This window comes from Scardinius erythrophthalmus (assembly GCF_964197995.2).
Source record: "Scardinius erythrophthalmus genome assembly, chromosome: 16".
Classification (NCBI taxonomy): domain Eukaryota; kingdom Metazoa; phylum Chordata; class Actinopteri; order Cypriniformes; family Leuciscidae; genus Scardinius; species Scardinius erythrophthalmus.
In genome coordinates this window covers 15,782,372-15,807,796 of record NC_138236.1, presented here as the reverse complement: position 1 = coordinate 15,807,796, position 25,425 = coordinate 15,782,372, and the positions used below count along the sequence as shown (strand labels likewise).

The following is a 25,425-nucleotide window of genomic DNA, read 5'->3' as shown; positions in this document are numbered from 1 at the left end:
ATATATATATATATATATATTGTCACATAAAGCTGATTTTGGGTTAGGATAACCAATATTATCAGCCTATCAAATTATAATATAATATACAATTTCGCAATAATAATGATGACATTCACGTTTTAATTCAGAGGCATTGCACTATAATTCACTTGTCACGTTCTTCTTTAACTTCCTTTAGTCCAAGCAGTATTCATAAAAAAATCATTAATAATTAATATGATTAATGAAATGAATATGATTTTTTTATACAATTAATGGACCCTAAACCGTGCATTTTAAAATGCATATTTTCACATTAGCCTATCCTCGTCTCCATTTCCACTCTCACGAGCTGTTAGTGGCAGTAATCGGTAGACGGTGCTGTTTTCCGTGGTTTTTATTAAGTAGTTCTGTCGTGAGGATTTGCAGCAGATTCATCCATGATGGCGGAGGACAGCGAGTCCGCGGCCAGCCAGCAGAGCCTGGAGCTGGACGACCAGGACACCTGCGGCATCGACGGAGACAACGAGGAGGAAAATGAGCACATGCAGGGGTGAGCACGCGCTGGAGAGCCGCGAGGATTAGCCTCGGCAAGCCATTACCGTTTAACTGCTCCAGAGATGTAAACAAACGGCTAGCTTAGCAGCCAGGTATCCAGGAGGAGAATTACTGTATTTCAAACCAGTCTGCTAACATAATAGCTCGTTAGTTGTGTAATGGATATATAGCGCTATATATACACATTTAAAATAGCATAGATAAATCTCGATATTTACTTTATGCAGCGTTTGAATCAAAGTAGTTAGCTCTAGCTAGCTAGATATTAATGTCAGACAAGTCCTCCAGTATCTTCTTCACTATATTTCTGAACACATTTGTTAGTCTGTGTGGTTTTTAAGTCGCCACTGTTGTTCATATTTACACAATGGCAGTGGAAATCATGCGCCTGGTTTCATTAGTGTGTCTTCATCTCTGAACAATACGAACACGCTTGATCCTCTTTATGAGCTGAGCAGCAGCATTGCAGTCGAGCATCTTTGTCAGCTCAAGGACCGAGGGTGATGATAACGGGTCTGTTGTTGTCAGGCAGACTAACATCTTTCAGGAATCCCCATAAAGTTTGACATGCTTTCATGAACATACTGACACTTGTGTTTAGTTTAGTTTTTTTTTTTTTTTTTTCTGACACTCACCCTCCAGGCTATTGTTATAGCACACATGACACTTTCACCTGTCATCTTCTTTAAATCTTAGAAACGGTTGTATGCATTTTTAGTAAGGTATATCTGGCATTTGAAAGGTGTTATTTTGTTAAGGAGTCCTGGGGGTGATCTTGGTGCAAAGAAAAAAAAGAAGAAACAGAAGAGAAAGAAGGAGAAGCCAAGCTCAGGAGGAACCAAGTCTGACTCTGCCTCTGATTCTCAGGAGATCAAGGTTTCTGCTTTGTATAGTGTACTGACTTTGTAATGTCAAAGGGTTGTTTTATTAAAAAATAAAAAGCTGATTTCACTCTGTTCCTGTCACAGAACCCTGCCATTCCCATGCAGAAACTGCAGGACATTCAGAGAGCTATGGAGCTCCTGTCCACATGTCAAGGTCCAGCCAAAAACATAGACGAGGCCACAAAGCACAAGTACCAGTTCTGGGACACTCAACCCGTGCCCAAACTCAGTGAGTCATACGTCACCTTTGCACGTGTTTGATTGCAACATTGCAAATGTAAGCAACTTGGCAAACTCAAAACAGAACAGAATCTTACGTTAAGCCTTAAACAGTGTTGTATTCAACAAACAAATCAACTTGAACCTCAGCATCACGAATGAAAGCACAAGCACAAGATGTCTAGTTACACAATCATTCAAAAGTTTGCGGTTGATAAGTTCTTTCTTCTTTTTTTTTTAAATAAGTCTCTTATGCTTAACAAGGCTGATTTTATTTGATCAAAAATACAGGTTGTATTGTGAAATATTACAATTTAAAATAACTGTTTTCTATTTGAATATATTGTAAAATGTAATTTTTTCCTGTGATGCAAAGCTGAATTTTTAGCATCATTACTCCAGCCTTCATTGTTACATGCTCTTTCAAAAATCATTATAATATGCTGATTTTCTACTGTTTTATTATCAGTGTTGAAAACAGTTTTTGTTGCGTAGAGTTTTTGTAGAAACGGTGATATATTTTTTCAGAATTTTTTTGTGAATAGAGAGTTTATTCATTTATTTGAAATAGAAATGTTTTGTAATATATTGAATTAATATTTGCTTATTTAGGTGGTTGTGTAAAAAGCTTGATAATGTACAGTCAGATGGTCAACACTAACAGGTTGATACATTAATGATCATCCTGGAGGGATATATTTTGTGATGATAAACAGTTGATTGTTCATTGTCCTTTACATGAGTTTCCCAAAGGAAGGGAGGGGGGGGGGGTTAACCCCTGGTTTAATGATTAATTTAAAATAAAAATAATCAAACGAAAAACTTACTAATAAAAGATGAAATGATTTATTTGTTTACCTGCATGTCATGTGACCATTAACCAACTTCACAGAACCATAAACTTGTGAATGTGTTATTGAAATATTAACTTAAAAATCTCAGGGGGTACTTCAAGAAAATATTTTAGGTCAAAGGGTATGGCTGACAAAAAATTTGGGAATCCCTGCTTTGTCATGTATTATATCTACATGGATAAACAACACTGAAAGACTTTTACACTGGCACAAAAGTCAGATTTTTTCTGAAACAGATTGGCATTTTTTGCACACGTGTAAACACAAAAATCCGGTACATATGCGATATCTGGACATCTGACCTACATCTAAACACACATATCCGTTTCCCCTTGGAATTCCAAGCCACCACAAGGCGGGGGCAACACACTGGGCCACAAAGATGGCTTTTTAATGCCGTATTAGGACGCAGCATGCGCTCACACTAAAACTCACAGCTTTGAATTTATTCAAATAAATAAAAAAAATCGTACAGCACTACTAAAATAACAAAATTACCCTTATTTTCTTGTCTATATCCATTCAGTCAGATTTCGCACTACAAACATCCATGACAGCTTTTAACTTATCCAGTCTGGAAAATAATCATGGCCTGAATTATAAAATTGGCCTGAACTATCAAATTTAATTATTTAAAATCTGAATTAAAAAATAATTTTAGTATGGCCATTGAAAAATCGAGGGTCAACCATGTTGCATAGTAAAGCGATCACCAACAGAATCATTTTGGGCGGGGATTAATGTAAACTCAGATATCGGATACCAGTCAGGTCTAAAGTGAATGTAAACCGGTGGGATATGGTCAAAAGATCAGATCTGTGCATTAAGACTTGCAGTGTAAACACAGCCTTAAAGAGCTCCCTCTGTTTTTTGCAGATGAGGTGGTGACTTCTCATGGACCAATTGAGCCAGATAAAGAAAATATCAGACAAGAGCCATATTCCCTCCCACAGGGCTTTATGTGGGACACACTGGACCTTAGCAATGCTGAAGTGGTACGTGCATGTGTGAAATGACTGACTGAATGTCAGTGTATAAAGTGTTTACTGTTTATACTGTGCTTTTGCTATTCATTGAGATATAAAATAGTCCTATGCATACAACATCATGATAATTTCTCTTTTCTGCCTTGTAGCTGAAGGAATTATACACTTTGCTGAATGAAAATTATGTTGAGGATGATGACAACATGTTTAGATTTGACTATTCTCCTAACTTTCTGAAATGGTAAGTGCTTGTTTGATGGTTTGCATTATATTCTGCCCATCTGAGATGATGCCTTTAATGTAATGCTTTGCTGCAAGTGTAATGTTGATCTCTTTCATTGTAAGGGCGTTACGTCCGCCGGGTTGGCTGCCCCAGTGGCACTGTGGTGTCAGGGTCTCATCCAATAAGAAGCTGGTTGGGTTCATCAGTGCCATTCCTGCAGACATCCACATCTATGACACGTGAGTATGTTACCACATGACATCAATGCCAACTTTTGAACCATTTCTGTTTGTAAATTCTGAGAGTTGTTCATTGTTCCAAACCTCACTAGAGCACTAATTCTCTTTGCATCCAAAGGTTGAAGAGGATGGTGGAGATTAACTTCCTGTGTGTGCATAAAAAATTGCGCTCAAAGCGTGTCGCTCCTGTACTAATCCGAGAGATCACGCGGCGGGTCAATTTAGAGGGAATTTTCCAAGCTGTGTACACTGCTGGTGTTGTTCTGCCCAAACCTGTTTCTACATGCAGGTACCAAATCCAGCTGGATTGCTACAACACTAAATAATCCATTTATGTTATTAGAAGCACTTCTGTGAGATTGAACCTGTTTATATCTGTATCGTTACAGATACTGGCATCGCTCTCTAAACCCCAGGAAGCTTGTGGAGGTTAAGTTTTCCCACCTCAGCAGAAACATGACACTACAACGGACAATGAAGCTCTACAGATTACCTGATGTAAACATTTTTGTCATTTCAAAATAAAAATCCTGGCCCTTATTCGAGAAGAACACTAATGGAAAGTGCATCTAGAAATGAAAATTGTTCCCAACCCATATGCTTTTTTTTTTCCCCTCTAAATGTTATTCTCTGATTTCGTTCTGTATTTTTTTTAGAGCACTCGTACCCCTGGTTTGAGGTCGATGGGAGAGGGGGATTTGAAGCAGGTGACAGCATTGCTGCAGAAATACATGAGCCGGTTCAACTTGGGTCCTGTCATGGGGGAAGAGGAGGTGAAGCACTGGTTCCTACCGCAGGAGAACATCATTGACACTTATGTAGTCGAGGTACCAGCTGGAACATTCATCTCTACGTGCTGTTCACAATTTAGTACTCTGCTTTAACTTCATATTCTTGTACTAACTCTGCTTCCTTCAAAGGGTTCTGATGGGATGCTAACAGACTTCATCAGTTTCTACACCCTGCCATCTACAGTGATGCATCATCCACTGCACAAAAGCCTGAAGGCCGCTTATTCCTTTTACAATGTCCATACAGAGACGCCGCTCATAGACCTGATGAATGATGCTCTTATCCTAGCCAAACTGGTATGATCACAACACGGCAAAACATCAGAACACAGTTATTTGATTGTGTTCTTAATGGATGATTACTAATGATTTGTCGTTAAATTGTGTCTTCATATATTCTATTTCTTTTTCCCTTTGTTTTCCGGGATGTTTCGGGGTGACAGAAAGGTTTTGATGTTTTTAATGCGCTGGATCTAATGGACAATAAGACTTTCTTGGAAAAGCTCAAGTTTGGGATTGGAGATGGTAACCTGCAGTATTACCTGTACAACTGGAAATGCCCTCCCATGGACCCAGAGAAAGTAAGATTGATATAAATAGTTTTTTTTGTTTTGTTATTATATTTTAAAGGGGTCATAGCTTTGTTGTTGTTGTTTTTTTTTAATGTTCCTTGAGGTTTTCTTGTAATAATATTAATTTGTATAAATTAATAAATTAAATTTGATAAATTAATTTAAAAAAATGCGGGAAAATTATTTTTAACCTTCGTTCTGGCCCTCTGTCTGAAATGATCCGTTTTTAAGGGACGACTCCTTTAAGCCTTGCCAGTAAATGGCCACTGTTATGATTGGCTAACGCCATTGCATAGGAAACAGTCCACTCGCTATTGCATGTGAGTAAAAGTTTTGAAAACATTATCTATATAAAACTGTAATTTACAGACAAAATATTATGAAATCATTTACTTGCGGTTTGTGTTGCAGCTGCTGTCAGATCCAATACAGTTGGCTGCTTCATCTTTCAACAAAAGTTTCTTTGTGAACTCTCCATTACACTGTGCCTTGCAAAACAAAATACTTCGAACAAACCTATAATCCTCCGACGCGATCCAGGGCGCCATTTAAATAAACTATCCACTTGTTTCCAACGCTGGGATCCTTCTCAAATCTGTACAGAGACGCAAACGAGCTGTTTAAACTGGATGCATCAAAGCGAGCGTTCTTTAACTCTTCCATTTGTCTTGTTGTCGACCGACTCAAGCATGTGGATTTCTATGTCAGAAACTGAACGCGCATCTGTATATTGTATCCAGTGTAGACAGCATCAGTGATTATAGTAGGTTCTGTTTGCTTTTGAAATGACGCAGTGCTCACATCAAGTGTAGGGAAGTGTCAGCCGCTAAATGATTTAATACCAATGGTGCGATGATGTATAACTATTCGTCAGTGTCTTGCTCTGGAGGCAGTTTGTATGCAAATTTATTTCCCCATGTGACGTCCAGATCCTGCAATATCAAAACAAGCCGTTTTTGGAGCTTCAAATGCTTTGTTTATAATGAGGACGTTTTAAGCTAAGAAATTTGCAGCATGTTTTAATAAAGTAGAGAGACCTCTTATATGTCAAAAGATCATGAACCATTTAAATCCCAGCTTTGATGCCTCTTAACTCTTTCTCCCACTAAATAAAACTATATATACATATAATTATAATATACACAGAAACTACCTTGTAGATTAAAAAAAAAATATTTCAGTGATTTAGTGCTCCATCAGCATTTTACTGAGATTAAAATAGTCATATAAATGTTTAGAATACATGATGGTAATTAGTTGTCAGAAACATTATTGGAGTGTGTTTTAATTGACTTCTCCATCCTCCCCAGGTTGGCCTTGTTTTACAGTAACCGGCTGCTTCGCATTGGATGCCGACTGATTCAGAGGTCCATCTCGAATTCTCAGACTTGGATGTAGTCTATATAAAGAGGAAAAACTGACATCCATTCAAAGTGAATGAGTTATGTTGTGCAGCTCTCTTAGGTCTTGTTCCAGTTATTGAGGGGTCTCCCCTCCTTTCTCTTTGTCTTTGACTCTCTTTCTGAGAATGTGAGAAACATTTATCAAGGTCAAACACATCCGCAAGCTGTATACACACACACACACACACACACACACACACACACACACACACATACATGTAGTGTTCATTTATTTTCCTTAACATACAATCTGTATCCTCTCGCAGAACATGTTTAATCCCATGGTTTTTGTCTTTTTGTTCTGTATTATGAAGGAGTGTTGATACATTTGTGTGAATTAGCAAGCTGTACATTTAATGCCAGATATTTATTATGTGTTGTGAGGTTTACAACGGAACAGGAACGGGGGTCGAAATCCAAAGTTTTCTATGGAGCTGCCTTTGAAGTCATATACCGTTCGTATATGTTCCTGCTGTGTGTGGGAGGGGGGAGCGTAAATGGTTACACATGTGGAGGAATGTATTGCATTTCAAAGCACAACATTAATTTGTTTCTAAAACGGCCAGTTTGCTCTGAGGTGCATTTTTTTATTTAGGTTTTGTGTCCAAAAGAAACATTTAGAATTTTCAATGTGAATTTAATTACATTTTGTTTTATGAAGACATGATTGTCAAATCTTTAGTAGCTTTTCCCACCTGTTTCTGTTCTTTACCATCTAAGTGTTTTTAAATTATAATTTTAGTAAAACAATTCTGATATTTAGGATTGTATTTAAGCTACATGTTCCATTTTATTGTTGATTTTTTTTTAATGCGGTCAGTATTCTTTGCAGTGAAACCATAGCCTCATTCAAGTGGTGCATTTGCGATCAGGCCCTGGGAATTTTGCTATACTTAAGCACAAGGAGTTTTTGCTCGCTGTTCAGTTACAATCACTGGTGGGACGTAATGAAATGTGAACAACATTATTATATAGCAGGAGTTCTTTTGTGTTACTACAGCTTATCATGTCATGGTTTGCTTTAATGTATCTGAATCTACAATATGCTTTTAAATAAGCGCACGTTCAGACATGCTTAAAAAGAAAGGTACTTCTTTCAAAGTCCCACATTTTAACCAGTGGTTTCATTCAATAACATTCAGGGCACTTTTGTGTATGTTTTTTTCTAAGGCTTGCTGTATGAAATGAGCATGAAACTTTTTTTCCCCCCCCAATCTGTATGGTTTAAAACTTATGGGTTAAGGCGAGAGCACCCAAAGTACTTGCCTTGTTTCAGAGAGGTTGTTTTTTTAAATGTCAAATTGTGTAGTTTTAAATGATCGGCTTTCTCTTTCTGAAGACAGTATTTTTATTGAACTCCATTGCAGGTTGGAACTAATGGGAATACGTACCAGCACCATGTCAAACATGACAGTCCACCCAAATAATTAATTGTCAAAAATATACATCAAGGTATACCAGCATGGATATTTGACTGAATAAAAGCATCCAAAAACAATCCACTTGGATCTTTTCCCTCTCCATAACCATCACTTTTGTAAATAACTAAACACTTAAATGTGTCCAAACAACCTAAATAGTAATCATGCTAAACACTTGATGAGAACTTTTGCTTTCCTTTCTTTTTCGGTTTTCTAATTTTTGTGGGATTCGGGATGGTTTTCCTCACTTTCAGAGGCTGGAGGATTAAAGGAGAGGGGTCACTGGCTTCATCCGATATATCTTCTAATTTCCTCTTCAGTCCCTTTTCTGTATCAGTCTGCCTTTCTTCGGCTTTCGGTGTTGATTCCGTTGGAATCCAATCTACGTTGAACGGCGGAACCACGGGCGTGATCGCGCGGACCACATCCTCGAACGCCTCGGCACCGCGTTTGAATCCCAGCGCCAGAACGCACTTGAGACCCAGCATCCCCGAGAGACTGTCGCTCAGACCGGGCACCTGACAGGCGGGCACCGACCTCGTATTACTCAGCGGGATTAAATGCCACGTCATGTGTGCTGGCCTGACCGAATCACACACGAGCACCAAACTCAGCTCATTCCTCTCCAAACCCTTGGTGACCTCGTTGATGCCAATGGCCAGCTGTTTCCTCACGGCCGGGTTGGTCCAGCACGGTTCGGTGGGCTTAGAGAGGGTTTGGACATTCTCTGCGGGTTCAGGAGCTAGTTTTGGATCCTCCGTGGGATTTGATGCCTTTTTCCTTGTCCTCCTTCTGCTTCCCCACTCGCGAAACCTCTTGACACGTTGTTTCTGAAGCCCAATAGCGGATATTTTGTCTTTCAGCGTGTTCAGGATGAAATTCTTGTCTCTCTTTTCTCCAAGTGGTCTCCAGCTTGGTCTGTATGGGCTCATCAGAGATGTTTTCACTGGAATGGGCTTCTTTTTTTCTTTCTTCATTGCCCCTTTCGCTGGGGTAGACATTCTTTCTGCAAACCTGAGCTTTTAAGCAAAATTCAGCATCAATAATCATAAAACTCAGAGGCCTGCAAAATTACAGCAGCGCAACTCTTTTTATATAGTATTTCATATGGACCAATATATATAATTATCATGTTATACAAACCTAATAAAACAGCCTGAAATAAATATTTCACGGGTTAAAAAGGGGGTTCACTTCCACAACGTGTGCACATTTCTCTGCGCGCAGACATGTTGTTTTTAAAGATCTTTTTCTGTGGTGTCACACAATAAATAGTTCAACGGTCACACTGCCATCTAGCGACGGATTCTCTGCAGGGACAGAGGTGTTCAGTCATAAACCGGTTAGATATCACAGTCAGCAGGCTTTTTTTTTTCATGTACTACAATTTACTAATACAACTTCTCAGGTCATATATATTTTATATTATGAAACACAATAAATAGGCCTACGTTAAATAGTTATTTATTAATTATTGATATTAATAATATAAACAGAACTATTGTAACCGGTTGGCCAATTATGTCATTAAAAAAAATGATTATGTCATTTTAATGTAATCTGATTAGAAACAAATTTAAGGGAATACTATTTAAACAATTTTTCATAGAATTTACTCTGCTAAACAATAGAATAGAAACTATGTAAGGAATGATCCGGTTTTTTAACAAGACAATGCTCCCGCCCAAACTTCAAAGACAACCAGGAAGTGTCTTAAGAACAAGTCCATCTGGATCATCAGGCAGGCGTGGTCTCTCGTCAGAGTCCAGATTTAAACCCTTTAGTGAATATTTGGTCTCACATTAAACTGGGAGACATTTTTCAACTACTCATGTTTGAAACCATTAACACTGAGTGGAACAACACTTACTTCTTCCTGTAAACCTGTCTGCAAGTCGGGGAAGGCTATTCCATGCTAAGCTACTTTATCTACAGTATTTGTGAAATTCTTGCTAATTTCCTGACCATTGATTTGTGATTAAAATGGTTAAGACACTTAAAATACTTTTTTTAAATCTAAAGTATACTGAACCTGCAAACGGTGACCTGCCAGTCTCTAAGATGTCTGTTAAAGAGCAGATCATCTGAAAAGCATCATGCTGTGTACAAACATCTGATAAACATCAGGTAAGTTTTCATTATTTGAAATGTCCATTTAACATCTGACTGTATATGTCTTAGAGACGTATTGCAGATGAGCAAACACTCGAAAAAATACATCTTCCAGATAAAAACACACACATCAAATAGATGTCTCCTAGATGTACGTGTTCTATCAGGGTGGTGGTCAATTAATCATTTTTCCATAATGGTTTCACTAGAGAAACTGAGTAAACTGGAATAAACATTGGGTTTCACTCTCGGAGAGAGGCCGCTTGCTGCAGAGCCATGGGTGGAGTGTGAAGTCTGGCTCCCCCTCTATGAATGTAATTTGGGTGTAATGAGTGGATCTAGAATAAACAAACACACCCGAACCCTCCCAAGAACTCCACCCATTAGATCCACAGAGGTGGAGCTGGACTGGGTCGAGCTCAACCCATGACGTGCAGAGAGGTGGAGCTGGACGTCATTTGGCTCTGCAGTAAGAACCACTTGCCATCGGATGTTTCATCAGCCAATCAGCGCTCAGCTTCACTCCAGCGCACTGGAGATCCGCGCCGTGTCACTGTCATCGTGAACTATTCATCTTCAGATTCTGTACTAGCTGACGCGCCCAGTCGCACGATACTCGCCTAAGAAAATGACTTTGAAGGTATTTAACTGCACTGTTTTCATTTCATTTCACGTTCCATGCGTTTGTTGCTATGTAAAGCGCGTGAATTCAAGCACGTTGGATATTCATTTAAGTCAGCACCTGGTATAATAAAGTTAAAGAAACACTGTGTATTGCTATAATGCTGTATACACAAAAGCTAATGTTATTTTCCTCGTGTTGTCATCTGCAGCGTATTGATGTTGGTAATGTATTACGTCGTTCTTGATGTATTAAAAAGTTGCGCGATGAAGCCATAGACTATTCACAAACAATTATTTTTCCATTTGAAAGTCTTGTAATTGATAGATCATATTCCAAGTGGCAACCGATAGCCTGTATGTTTATATGGGCCCAAAGATCATTCATGTTGGAAAGCACAACTGTTAGTTCGTTTTGATCCTAAACAATAGGCTGCATAGCTACAGTCTGGGAATAATGCATGATGCGTTGGGACTAAGATATTGCTCAAGGGCCATAATGAGTCAGACTATGTGACGCTTTTTTTCAGGTGTAAGCAGATGCACATTAGAGCTTGGTTATATAATTATAGGATTGCAGGGAAAATAATTAAGTCATGATGTCTGTGGCTATAGGATGAATTTGAGCAATATGCAGAGGATATAAAGAGAGTGAAGACCAGACCTACAGACAAGGAGCTGGGAGATTTGTACGGCCTCTACAAGCAAGCTAGCTTTGGGGACATTAATTTTGGTATGGCAATTGTTGTACAAATATGTAGTTTAAAAAAAAAAAATTTAACTATACTTCTGAGCTTGACAGTTATATCTAATAATTGCAAATGTGTATGATCTGTGTTGTGCAGATAGACCTGGATTTATCGAACTAACAGCGAAAGCCAAATGGGATGCATGGAATTTAAGGAAAGGTAAGTAATATAGATCCTGCTTTTTTTCCAGTCAACATTTTCATTATTTGGATAGTTCACCTAAAAATGACAATTCTGTCATCATTTACTCTCCCTCAAGTTGTTCCACACCTGTATGATTTCCTTTCTTCTGCTGAACACAAAAGAAGATATTTTAAAGAAGGTTGGTAATTAAACAGTTGCTGGTCCCCATTGACATCCATAGTATTTTTTTTTTCTACTATGGAAGTCAATGGGGTCCATCAGTCGTTTGGTTACCGACTTTCTTCAAAATATCTTCTTTTGTGTTCAGCAGAAGAAAGAAAGTCATACAGGTTTGGAACAACTTGGGTGAGAGTAAATGATGACAGAATTTTCATTTTTGGGTGAACTATCCCTTTAAGTCATCCTAGATGTATATGACATTCTTCTTTCAGACGAATACAATCGGAGTTATATTAAAAAATGTCCTGGCTCTTCCAAGCTTTATTATGGCAGTGAATGGCCGTTTCTGTTTTGAAGTCCATCAGAGTGCATCCATTCATGATAAAAGTGCTCCACACGGCTCCTGGGGGTTAATAAAGGCCTTCTGAAGTGAAGAGATGAGTTTGTGTAAGAAAAATATTCATATTTAACACGTTCCTAGCTTCCATTTTCCATTCTTCCATTTTTTATATAACTCCGATTGTATTCGTCTGAAAGAAGAATGCCATTTACACCTAGGATGACTTGAGGGTGAGTAAATCATGGGCTAATTTTCATTTTTGGGTGAACTATCCCTTTAAGGTTATTTTGCAATAGACAGAATGTCATACTTTGCACAGTTTGCTCAGTAATCACATACACTCCACTTGTTTGTAAATGTAAATTGTATTCAGATTTTTACTCAGCTAAGGTTATATCTGAGACCTTTCAAATGTTTCTGATGACGACGTGATTCATATTCATCACTCTTTTCTCCAACAGGAATGTCTGAAGAAGATGCCATGAATGCTTATATTTCTGTGGCCAAGAAAGTAATTGAAAAGTATGGAATGTGATGGAGAAAATCATCTCCTTATTTTTACCTTGATATAAAAGTGTAACTATTAAAAAGCTGCAAAATTGAAATAATAAGCCAGTTTGTTTTTTATTTAATCTGTTTTTCTTGTGTAATATAGATTAACAGATAACCTGGTAAAATAGTGATACCACCTGATAATATCTCATTGCCAATTAGAGTGACCTAAAGATGTAGGCATATAATCTTGAGTCATCTGTACAAAATAGTCATTGAATAAAGCTGTCAAATATCATGGTAATGTTGTCCTCTTTATTTTCAATATCCTTACAAAATCTTTTCATTGCTTCATTAGTATTTAGCTGAGTAACTCAGGCTCGAGGACCAGTAGTTGTGCCCTTACACAAAAACCTTCTTTGTCTTCTCAGTGCTCACTGAAGCACAGACATCACAAAACCCCATTTGGATCGAATGCATGCCGAATGCAAGGCCAGGCCTTTTGTAAAGTGTTGCTAAGTCGGAAAATAAGCAGGAATGGCAGAAAACTCTTTGAGTGAATCGAACAGTAGTGTTTGCAACAAACCAATACTTTAAGTATCTGCCATTTGAATTACCTGATCCATCCATCGGTCTTTTTTTTTTTCTCAAGTAAAATAAAAAAATTAAAAAAATGTTTTTACATATACAATCCCTTATTTATGTATCTCAATCAGTGATGTGAAATGACATTTTTGTCTAGATCATTTAAGTTGTTATTTTTCATTTAAGTACATAAAAAAATATGACGAACATTTTTTTATATTAAAGTTGGTGCCTAAATTCAAAAATGTCCAGAGATTATAAGAACAATAGAAAACTATTTTACTTTAAAAACAAAGCATTTTATCAATGCTTTGATTTTTCATTTAATTATGAAAATGATTATTTTTTAGGTCAAATTAGTGATATTTGATTTGAATTAATAAATGGCTTGAAAAAACTTTTTTGAAAGAATGACTAATGTGCACTAATGTGCGTTTATTCGCAGTTCTAACGCATTTATATCGTAGAAAATTTTCAAAAACGTCTGAAAACATTCTTATTTGGCTAAATATGTACACAACCTGTCATTATTCATTCGCCGTCACGTTCCTGCAGAACCTGTATTTTGAAATATGCTCAGGCGGTTGGCCATGTTGGTTGATTCATTGTTATTGTTTTTGACTTCACATCTAGTAATTAGGGCAAAGGTAACGGAACAGATTCTCGGTCTAGTGTTGAATGAACACATCGAGCTTCTTCAGAAAAGTATCAATACTCACCGTTTTACCCGTGCAGCTTCACATTCATTTCTGGATTAATAAAGTATTACTTACTTACTGAGGTAAGTCACTTCGATAATGTTTCCGTTTTCCTTATGCGTATTCATCATGACCTACATATGTATTTAAGATTTAATTATTTAACTTATATGCCTGATGACGTGATTTCGGTGATTTAGTCATGCATTACTGCAGTAAATCCAGAGTAAATCCTGCATTAAAAGTCACTGCGTCAAGTGCACGTCTCTAGGGGGAGTAAACAAACAGATTTTGCAGAAGCGTGTTTGTAATATGATATGATTGGGCATCCTGCCAATGAGCCTTTCTGACTATTGATCTGATTTGATTCGCAGTTGTAATAATCAGTCCAGTAATAATGGATAATCAGATGTTCGAGTCCACTGCAGAGCGGACATTTCAGTTTCAGAGCAGCCTCCCTCCTCTACCTGTGCCCGCTCTACAGGACACACTCCACAAATACCTGCATGCAGGTGAGAGCTCGTTCAACGCCTGCATTCTCATCTGCTGGATAGTATATGTAATTACATGGGGATGGGAGTGTTATCAAACTATTTCATTTCACTGGTAACATTTATGACCAAATGTACTTCATACTTCTGATTTCATGACATGTTGACATATTATAGTAAATGGAGACATGACCAGAGCTGTTTAAATTCAGTTATGATGTCTGTGTTAATGTTGTTGCAAACTATTCAGTTTTGTTTTCGCTAATTTAAATAAAGCTAGTTTGAAAAGTACTAGAAATACAAATTAAAGCTATATAGAAATATAAAAACGTATATAAACATTAAACCGTATTAAAACAACTTAAAAACAAAATTTAAAGGTCCCGTTGCATGCGATTCCATGTTTCAAACTTTAGTTAGTGTGTAATGTTGCTGTTAGAGCATAAATAATATCTGTAAAATTATAAAGCTCAAAGTTCAATGCCAAGCCAGATATTTTATTTAACAGAAGTTGACTACAAAAAACGGCTCGATTGGACTACACCCCTCTACATCCTGCATTAGTGACATCACCAGAACCGTTTCTTGACTAACCTCCGCCCACAGGAATGCTCCCTCAACTCTACTGGCTACTTGCGCACTTCTTATAACTTAGCCTACTGTGTTTACTCAGCTCTTACGGTGATTTTCTGAAGTAAAACTGACGCTTCATCTTTTGTGTGATGTACAATAAACTTTATTAAACTCATCAGTACATGTTTGATCATCATTCAGACAGCAGACTTGTAGGCTATTAATAAATAATGGATACATAGCCTACAAGCAGATGACAAATACGTTATAATAACCGTAATTAAAATACTAAACCATACCTGTTTCATCTCTATACAGCACTCTGACTCTGTAGGCATTATTGTCCGACTCGAAATGAACGCCGTTACTGAGAGTTTCGAGTCGGACAATAATGCCTACAGAGTCAGATTGCTGTATAGAGATGAAACAGGTATGGTTTAGTATTTTAATTACGGTTATTATAACGTATTTGTCATCCTGACAGACTGAGCGCGAGCTCATGAAGCTCCGCCCCCTGTGCCGTCCAGCAGCAGCTCATTTGCATTTAAAGGGGACACACTGAAACGGCTCGTTTTTCTGAGCCCCAAAAAATGTCAATTTAAACATGCTGTAAAAAATGATCTGTTGGGTATTTTGAGCTCAAACTTCACATAAACACTCTGGGGACATCAGAGACTTATTTTACATCTTGTGAAAAGGGGCATAGAACGGGACCTTTAAAGACAATTCAAATAATAGTATATAAATTATACTAAAATAACACTGGTTTGTGTCAAAGTTCTGTTAAAAAGGAAGCAAAGATGACATATAATTTGTATATAAACTACCATAATGTGTACATGTCTTATTTAAAGGATGTATTATTATGAGTATTTTGTCTTATACATGAACAACTCATTGTTGGTCATATGTGTGACCAGAGAAAACACAGTGCCCTGTTTAGAACTAAAATACATTGATTCCCATTATAAAACTGTAGATTTCAAAGTATTGTTTCATTAAATGAAACATTAACATTAAATATACATTTTTTAAATTAATTAACATAAATAATAAATAAAATAAAAAATATATTGAAACTATTTTTTGGTAATTTCCTTTATAAAATACATATGTTCACCTAGCTGGGAAAAATGCAGAATTAAATTAGATATTATTATTATTATTATTATTTCTCCAGTAAAACCTTTTGCGTCTGAGGAGGAGTTTGGAGCCACAGAAGCCATTGTGAAACGCTTTGAGGAGGGTATCGGACAACAGCTGCACCACAAGCTTCTGCAGAGAGCCAAGAGCAGGCGCAACTGGGTACACGCATTTTTTGTATTGCTCTGTTTGAGCCACACTAATGAATCACTTACATAACTAATTCATGACGTGTATTTTCATGTGTGTAGCTTATAGATTTATTTTAACCTGGTGTTTTTTCTTCTTCAGCTCGAGGACTGGTGGCTGGACACAGCATATCTAGAGGTACGCATGCCCTCTCAGCTGAATGTGAATTTTGGGGGACCTACAGCCTACCTGGAGCACTGCTGGCCTCTATGTGAGGGCACACAGCTGGAGAGGTCCAGCATAAATCTGTGGTTCATCCTCCAGTACTGGGACCTTATCCGCACGTATGTGATCACTTATGTAAACAAAGAAACAGCCGATGTAGAAATTGATTTTCGCAAGTGTCTAATCTCTGTATATTTCTGATTGTGAATGGCTTGTTTTTGTCTGCGTCATGTAAGTAATATGGATATTTGTTTGCATTTGCTGATATTAATCAGAGAGAGGCTGGCTGTTCATAAAGCAGGAACGATACCCTTTGACATGGATCAGTTCCGCATGCTCTTCTGCACCTGCAAAGTGCCTGGCATCACTAAAGACACCATCCTTAACTTCTTCAAAACAGGTCAGGCATATGCATGCTTGTTTGTGTGCATACATGTGTCCATCCGAATGTTACATGATGCTGCATGTGTGATCTCTGCGTGTTGCAGAGAGCGAAGGACCCTGCCCTTCTCACTTGATAGTGATGTGTTGTGGGAGGGTGTTCACATTTGATGCTCTTTGTGATGGCCGTATCCTCACCCCTCCAGAGCTGTTGAGGTATGGAGCCAAGCATCCTTGTCGTCATTGATTCATTGGCTTGTTTTTCTGTGTAATCTGTCTTAATATATGTCTTCAAACATTTTAGATATTTTAATTAGGTAATAAAACAATAGGCAGTATTCTACTATAAATGTTTCACATAGTAGTACACTACGTCATTGTCATGTGACCACATGTTAAATTCTGCCAGTTCTGTTCATTTAACATTTTGGAAATTAAAATGGTGAATTTTGCATTTTCAACCGAATTTGCATTTTCAATATAACATTGGACGGTCTGATGAAATAATGATATTAAAAACTAGTATCATGCAGTAGCCTCTGTTTGTCAAATTTTGTCAAATATTGGTATTCCGTTACTCAGCAAGGATGCATTAAATTAAAACATTTATAACATTTATGTTACAAAAGATTTCTATTTAAAATAAATGCTGTTCTTTTGAACTTTTTATTCTTAAAAGAATCCTTATAAATATGTATCATGGCTTGCCTTGCACAAAAATGGATTGCCCCCCAATCGGTCCAATGACAGTTTCCTATAAGCGGGTGAAGGTTTCCTGCGCGTTCTGTCTTTTCAGTGTGGCTAAGTATTTTAATTCCAATTTACTTTTATCTGACTCTATTTTATTGCGACCTTGAATTTAGGTTGGAATGCCATTTGGTTATTAGTCATTAATATGATACTTTATATAGATATTTGATTATTCTATTTAACTCTTTACTTTATATTTTACCAGTTCATTAGGAATCTATGTTGCACAGAGAGCCTCGCGCCGACTGTTTAATGCAGGTCTCACAATCACAAACTCGTCAGTTTTGGTCACTAGACAGAGGTGGTTGACTAATACCTTAGATGGTCGCATTCACGCTTACTCTATCTAAGATACTTTATTTAGTCCCCATAGATCTGTATACACTTGAATTAAAACAACACTATCTCTAGTCAGAGGTCATGACCACTACTACAGATATTAACCGATCAATATTACTTCTCTGATAGCAGCTTTGATTTGGTCATGCCATGGTCTCCCATGTACACTTAGCTAGAGTATCATTACATTAAACATTGGTAAGTCTCACCCTATTTAGGTTGGTCGAGCAGCAGTTTGCTGTCTCTTTTTAGCATTTACAGTCTAAGTACATTTAATCTAGTGCCAAGTATTAGCCAGAGCTCTAAAATCAGAGTTGCTGTGCCCTATGCTCCACTCAAAACTGGACTTTAGTCCATTACTAAGCTGACGGAGATTTGCGGACACATCAGCCTTCACTTAATCTACTTGAGAAAATAATTTCAGGGTAAGTCCAAATAAATTCAAATGTAACAATTTATTGTTATTCAAGTAAATGTATCATGCCAATTAAATAATCCATTCAAATATAATCAATACAAAACATCAAATGCTCTGGTATGAAGAGTAAAAGATGCATACCTGACATTAGAAAAAATACATGAGGCTGAGTTTCTGAGGACATTCAGCATTACGGGCTGATGCTCTACCACAAAACGCGCCCTGAGCCTCCTGAAACATCTCCTTAAATACCGGACCAAGACAGAAATCTTCTTCAGATTGAGACTTCAGCTAACAATGGGAATTTGCAATAATCAAATCTCCAGAGTTTACACCTTTTGAGGACAGAAAGTCATTTGCATGAAAGACCCAACCTCCTCTGTAAGCAAGATATCTCTAAAATCTTAAAAACTTTATTGCCTTTTTGGTAGACCTTTGTATCAGTCGCATTTCAAATGATACCAAACATGTATAGTTACTTACAAACTTGCCTATTGTAACGTTGCATAGACTTTGAGTGAGTTTTCGGTGAGGGAGAGAAGAGGGGGAACAGAGGGCGATGAGGAGACTGTAAGGGTGTGGTGCGTCTCGCATGGTGTTGCTACTTATGCAAGAGAGTGTTCAAATGTTAATTCTCAGGAGAGTCCTTTGTTTCCTCGAGGAGTAGACTTTCTGGCATCCGCCTTACAATAATAATATGAAATTTTTCTTGAGCACCAAATCAGCCAAACCTTTGAACGATAGTATAGTAGGTCACCCATCATATTTTACACAGTAAGCATACTATAAACTGCTGAAATAGTAAAGTAGTGTGCTATTCCGCATGTAGGCAGCTCACTTACATTAAAGAATGCTGTGATGGAGAGCCTAAGGGGGACGGAGTGAGCGCTCTCACCACTGAGGAAAGGACCCGCTGGGCAAAGGTACAGTAGACAAATGAACTACACCTGACATTCTTCAGCAGAGTTCCATTAACTGTTTCTAAATCTCTGCTGAAATCTACAAGTATATTCCAGGCTTATCATTATTTCCCTCGTCTGTCTCTCTTCAGGCTCGGGAGTATCTGATCTCCATTGATCCTGTGAATAAGACCATACTAGAAACCATTCAGAGTTCTTTATTTGTGCTGGCACTAGATGATGCCAAGCCCTATGCCACCCCTGAAAACTACACACAGGTTGAGCACAATACATACATAAATGTCACTCAGATTTTGTATTTGTTCCAGGTATGGAATTATGATTTCTCTCTCTCTTTTATGATAGTTGACCCAGCTGGCATTAACTGGTGACCCCACGATCCGCTGGGGTGATAAATCTTACAATCTGATCTGCTTCTCTAATGGGACCTTCGCTTCTAACTGTGATGTAAATACAATCATTGATTATGGCAGCATTTTTATAGTTTATGTATATTTTTACATACACTATTGTTCAAAAGTTTTGGATCAGTAAGATTTGTTTTTGAGAGGAATTAATACTTTTATTTAGCAAGGATGCATTAAATTGAGCAAAAGTGTCAGTAAAGACTTTTACATTGTTACAAAAATACCTATTTCAAATAAATGCTATTCTTTTGATCAAAGAATACTGACTCGGATATATAAAGCAGCTAATTATATAATAATAATAATAATAAATGTTTCTTGAGCACCATCAGCATATTAGAATGGTTTCAGAAGGATCATGTGACACTGAAGACTGGAGTAATGATGCTGAAAAATCAGCTTTGCCATCACATGAATAAATTACATTTTAAACTTTTATTTTAAATTGTAATAATATTTCACTGTATTACTGTGTTTTTTATCAAATAAAGGCAGTCTCGGTGAGCACAAGAGACTTTCAAAATCATTTGAAAAATCTTGCTGACCCTAAATCTTGCTGTGGTGTATTTTGTTTCATATTATCAGAAAATACATACTTTTCTAATATTTTTTTTGTCGGAATAAAGCCTTAATGTTACCAGTAATCGGATTATTGCTGTCCATGTCTATGTTTATCACATGTCTATGATATAAATGCATAATTTGAATACTAATCACATATTTTTGTCATCATTATGTTTGTTTAAAGCATGCACCATATGATGCCATGGTTTTGGTGTCTAATGGATACTACGTAGATCAAAAACTGAGGGCCTGTGGTGGAGTATGGAAGGTAGGACCACTTTTATGCATATTCTTGTATATCATTTTATGTTCAGCGACTGTCATGTTGAAGTCATCAATTGACTCCCAGGGTTCAGAGGTTGTGCGTGAGATGCCTGTGCCAGAGGAACTCATTTTCACCGTGGATGAACGGGTGAGGAGAGACATCGCCTTGGCTAAAGAACAGTACAACAAAAGTGTAAGTAACACACACACACACGTTACTCTCATTGACGTCTACACACTATTAACCAATCATTGTTATACAATCACATAATGCATTGATGCAAACAAAATATAGTTTTTAGTAAACATCATGAAACACTCATCTGATTGTGTCTGTATCAACAGTGTAAAGACCTGCAGGTTGTCAGTTACGCCTTTACCTCCTTTGGAAAAGCAGCCATTAAGAAGAGGAAGCTTCACCCTGACACATTTGTACAGTTGGCTCTTCAGTTAGCATATTACAGGCTACACGGAAAGTAAGTGTGTTAGATTACTACGCGATCGAATAATCGAGACGTTCCAGTCCTTGCTAAGTTTGACATCTTTCTCTCTGTCACTCTCAGGCCTGGTAGTTGTTATGAGACGGCCACCACACGCCGTTTCTTCCATGGCCGCACAGAAACCATGAGGCCCTGCACTGTGGAGGCCCAGCACTGGTGCAGAACCATGTTGAACCCTACAGCCACTGTGAGTGCCCTGTGTGAAAGAAATACAGAGTTAGTTCAGCCCCAAAATGAAAATTCGGCCATCGTTTACTCATCCTCATGTTGTTCCAAACCTGTATGACCCATCTTTTTCCTTACCTTAAAAGTATCATAAAAATATTTGTGAAAAATAAATAAAAATATGATGTCTTTTTTAAAGCTTGACAGCCCTCATCATCATTAAATTGAATTGTTTGGAAATGTGCAGCTCAGACATTTTGCTAAATTTCTCCTTTTGTGTTTCACAGAGGAAAGAAAGTCATATAGGTTTGGGATAACATTAGAAATTTCATTGTAGGGGTTAACTGTGTATATAGGTTTCCTTTGGTATATTTGCCTTGGTATATTTTTTTCATTTACAGAAACTAGGATATAATTTATAGATTAAAAACATAATAATAATTAATATAAAAAATAAGTTTCAGAATTCCAGAAGTTTTAAAACCTGAATTTTCTTCAGGGATCCCACTCTTCTCCAATAAATTAGTAGTAACCAATAAAACTCTCTCAGTCATTCATGATGGGTAACACTTTATTTCGATAGTCCACTTTTCTACTAACTATAAGTAACTTTGCAACTACATGTCAATTAGCTATTTGTAGAGTATTAGACTGTTTGCTTAATATCTGCTAACACTTTTTTTTGATGGTCCCCCAACAGACATTCTACTGACTATAAGTGACTTTGCAAATACGTCAACTTGTTCTACAAAAACGAACCCTAACCTAACAGTCAACTACAATCTACTGATACTCTAATGAGAGTTAGTTGACATGTCGTAGTAGAGTTATGTATAGTTAGTAGAATGTTTGAAGTGGACCATCAAAATAAAGTTTCACCTCATGATTTACTGGATAAGGATTTTTGTTTTTATATTTGTACTCAAAAAAAAATTTCCTACATAAATTTTAGTACTTTGCTTAAGTAGAAAAATGTATATTATTTAAAATTCCAATGTCGTTTTGAGATTTGATCAATTTACAGGTCTTTTTCAGGTCTAGAAATCATACTTTTATGATTTTTATGAATTTTTTTATTGACTTTTATGAATTAGGATACCTTGTATATCCAGGTTTTCCAAGACTGTGGAAACCTTGGTCCTTGTTTAAAATGTATTTGTTGAGGGGGTGAACACATTTTTAGCTTATTATAATACTTGTTTTCTCTTATTTTAAATCAATCCCTTGGAAGTGTGCTGAGGCCCCCTAGTGGGAACCCCTGAATTCTAGACATTTAAATCCTTTCAGTTTGTTTTGATGGCTTTTTCGTGGTCTTTTTAATGCAGACTGAAGAGAAAAGACAAGCTTTAAATGCAGCCTTCAGCAAACACAACAAACTGATGGGAGAGGCACAGGATGGAAAAGGTTTGTGTGTGCCAGTGTGATAATATTTACATTGGGTAATAGATAATATATGGCAGGGACAAATGTTTGAATGACCTTTGCCCATTTCAGGCTTTGACAGACACCTCCTGGGCTTGTACCTGATTGCTAAAGAGGAGGGTCTTCCTGTGCCTGAACTCTACTCAGATCCACTCTATTCTAAAAGGTCTGGCCCAACATGGTTCATTCTCAGTGTATTGATTTATTTCTATTGCAGTATAATGTAAAATTCTGTTTTACAGTGGAGGAGGGGGGAGTTTTGTGCTTTCTACTAGTCTAGTGGGCTATACTACTGTACTGGGAGCGGTTGCACCCATGGTTCCCCACGGTTATGGCTTTTTCTACCGCATCCGTGATGACAGGTCGGTTCATATCCGTTATTGTCATTTTTTATTATTTAATGTATTATAATTTCTATCAAGAAATTGTATTATTATTTTTATATTATATAAATGTTTTTTTTTTGTTTGTTTTTTTTTTTTTTTCATATTATAGTTTTAATTAAATTCCTTATGCTTCTCATCCTATTGTAGAATTGTTGCATCCTGCACTGCTTGGAAGTCTAATCCAGAGACGGATGCTGAAACCCTGTTTCAGAACCTCTGCACCTCTTTCCATGACATCATGCACGTCACTACTCTGTCCCAACTGTAAATTAGAGCATTCTGGGAAGTATAGTCTAACCTCACTTTATTTAGTTATGCCTCTGGATAGGAAGCAAAGCTCTGCAGGGCTAAGATAATCACATGCATGACTTTCCCTTTAGACTAATCTAAATATAAAGGGTTTTCACATGCTTCCTTTTTTCGGTCATATTCAGAATTTATACTGTAGAATTTATACTTCCAAGAAGTTACTAGACATTAATAACCTTAAATAGTTTTAGTACGGTGCTTTAAACTCTCACGTGCCTTCAGTTAGTCATCTCTGAATGACTTAAATCAGGAAACCCTGCTCTGAGGTGCTGCATGATTTCTAACTGACCGTTTATGCTACATTAGCAGTATTGCTTCCTGTTAATTGTCGACCTGTGAAACTGTAGTGTCACAGGATGCTTATGCATCTTAAAGGGATAGGTCACCCAAAAATGAATATCCCGTCATCATTTACTCACCCTCGAGTTGTTCCCTTTCATCTTTTGAACACAAAAATATATATATTGAAGAATGCTGTTAATCAAATTGCTGACATGTAGCCATAGATTTTTTTTTTTAAATGGCTACCGTCAACTGTTTGGTGACAGATGAAGGAATCTCATACAGGTTTGGAACAACTTGAGGGTAAATTGAAGAGTAATTGATGACACAATTAAAATTTTTGGGTGAACTATCCCTTTAAGTCCACTATATAGAGGCTTTAACCCAACACAGTTTGATTTTTAAGCTGATCTTTATTCTCTAGTGACTCACAGGCAATAAACAGCCCTCAAGTTTGGAACTCGATCCTGACCTCGTATTCACCTCTTACATGCACAATAGATATACGGGTTGATTTTTATATTTTTAGTGCACAATCAATGCAACTGCACAAATATAATGCAGACATATAATTCCTCTTTACATTTCTTAATTTTAAGATTTTCTTAACTATCGTGTGGCTTTTCAAACTTCAAGGCTAATTCGATATAAATTAATGTTTTCATATTGAAGATATACATGCTGATGTAAAAATGTCTTACCGTTTGTTAAAAATTGTAGATTTGATTAAGAAACATTGAATAAATGTTCCTGAAAGTTATCATTTCAGTTGGTTCAGATATTACAGGCTTTTTCCTTTCCACCTAAACCTTTTCCACTTGTTATTTTGAATTACAAGTTTTGTCATGCATGCATGTAAATCTGAATGTGAATTGCCCTCAAGTTTGCCAAGAACACAGGTTGGCTTGTCACTCATTGCCTACTTAATTACATGCAGAGATACTGCAGACATTGCCACTGATTAAGTATTCACAAGGTGTGAAAATCTGTATTTGTGTATGAATTTTAGTTGACCAAACTATCTTTATCACTCATGGCCTTAAACATGCCTGGCTGTTTTCCGTTCTTGAATTCTTGAGACTGACGCCTCTGATATCTGCATTGATTGTAAATATTTTACCGTTTCCAGCTCTCTAATTGCTTGTTTAATGCATAAAGTTATTTTGTGTAAATAATAATGATAGTCTTTTAGTCCTCATTTCCTAAGAGTCTCAGTGTGAAAGCACATTGTTTTCTGGCGGGTCATTGACTCCAGCTGTGAACTTTGCTTCATATTTGTATGCAGCAAATCTTTAAACCAGTGTCTTGGATAAGAATTAAAATTTTATGGAAAGACAAGTTAAACCCTAACAAAATAAAACCCTAATAAAAATGATAAAACCCTAAATGATCAAAATCTAGCTTGGCATATGGAATCCTTTCACTATGGCATTAAACCAGCGGTGAATGTGATTTAGGTTTGTAAACATTTATACACCTTAGCATGACGATTATTCACTATAACTGTTTCTAAAAGCATGTTTTGTTCTTATTGTGTGAACAATTCATCCATACATATGTTTCATATTTTAAACTTTTTTGACCTTGTAATCAAAACGTTGGAACTTTTTTTTATCCTATAAGAAGACATAAACTACGATGGAAACACATTTACCGATTAAATCCGATCAATGCGCAATAAAAAAACTGAAATTCAGAATTAAAGTCTATGGTCTATTTCTCTAT

General features: G+C 36.9%; 4 protein-coding genes across 6 annotated transcripts; 3 read left to right on the top strand and 1 right to left on the bottom strand.

Annotated features, from left to right (window-relative positions):
• The first annotated feature begins 325 nt into the window (after positions 1-325).
• Positions 326-8,209, top strand: nmt2 (N-myristoyltransferase 2). The gene is made up of 12 exons (XM_081388446.1): positions 326-535; positions 1,299-1,416; positions 1,509-1,653; positions 3,374-3,492; positions 3,633-3,724; positions 3,829-3,945; positions 4,064-4,234; positions 4,335-4,443; positions 4,602-4,772; positions 4,866-5,033; positions 5,180-5,317; positions 6,619-8,209. Exons 1-12 carry the CDS (start codon positions 423-425, stop codon positions 6,637-6,639), a joined length of 1,482 nt encoding a protein of 493 aa, XP_081244572.1. The 5' UTR covers positions 326-422; the 3' UTR covers positions 6,640-8,209.
• Positions 7,281-14,301, bottom strand: rpp38 (ribonuclease P/MRP 38 subunit). 3 transcript variants are annotated; one of them, XM_081388449.1, is made up of 2 exons: positions 9,276-9,435; positions 7,281-9,151 (listed from the first exon to the last, which is right to left on the bottom strand). In XM_081388449.1, the coding sequence occupies exon 2, from the start codon at positions 9,131-9,133 to the stop codon at positions 8,300-8,302; it is 834 nt and encodes a 277-aa protein (XP_081244575.1). In that variant the 5' UTR covers positions 9,134-9,151; positions 9,276-9,435; the 3' UTR covers positions 7,281-8,299. The 3 variants fall into 3 exon arrangements, with proteins under 3 accessions (XP_081244575.1, XP_081244576.1, XP_081244574.1); XM_081388450.1 differs by having other exon boundaries at positions 7,685-9,146; positions 9,276-9,444; XM_081388448.1 differs by lacking the exon at positions 9,276-9,435 and adding an exon at positions 14,108-14,301 and having other exon boundaries at positions 8,045-9,151.
• acbd7 (acyl-CoA binding domain containing 7) lies at positions 10,771-13,050 on the top strand. The gene is made up of 4 exons (XM_081388451.1): positions 10,771-10,884; positions 11,481-11,598; positions 11,711-11,773; positions 12,719-13,050. The coding sequence occupies exons 1-4, from the start codon at positions 10,873-10,875 to the stop codon at positions 12,790-12,792; spliced, it is 267 nt and encodes an 88-aa protein (XP_081244577.1). The 5' UTR covers positions 10,771-10,872; the 3' UTR covers positions 12,793-13,050.
• crot (carnitine O-octanoyltransferase) lies at positions 13,939-25,397 on the top strand. Its single transcript, XM_081388445.1, has 17 exons — positions 13,939-14,115; positions 14,407-14,544; positions 16,277-16,401; positions 16,531-16,712; positions 16,869-16,993; positions 17,082-17,190; positions 19,311-19,404; positions 19,533-19,658; positions 19,747-19,848; positions 20,557-20,640; positions 20,722-20,829; positions 20,982-21,112; positions 21,200-21,323; positions 22,627-22,705; positions 22,796-22,889; positions 22,966-23,085; positions 23,257-25,397. Exons 2-17 carry the CDS (start codon positions 14,430-14,432, stop codon positions 23,375-23,377), a joined length of 1,839 nt encoding a protein of 612 aa, XP_081244571.1. The 5' UTR covers positions 13,939-14,115; positions 14,407-14,429; the 3' UTR covers positions 23,378-25,397.
• Positions 25,398-25,425: the final 28 nt, after the last annotated feature.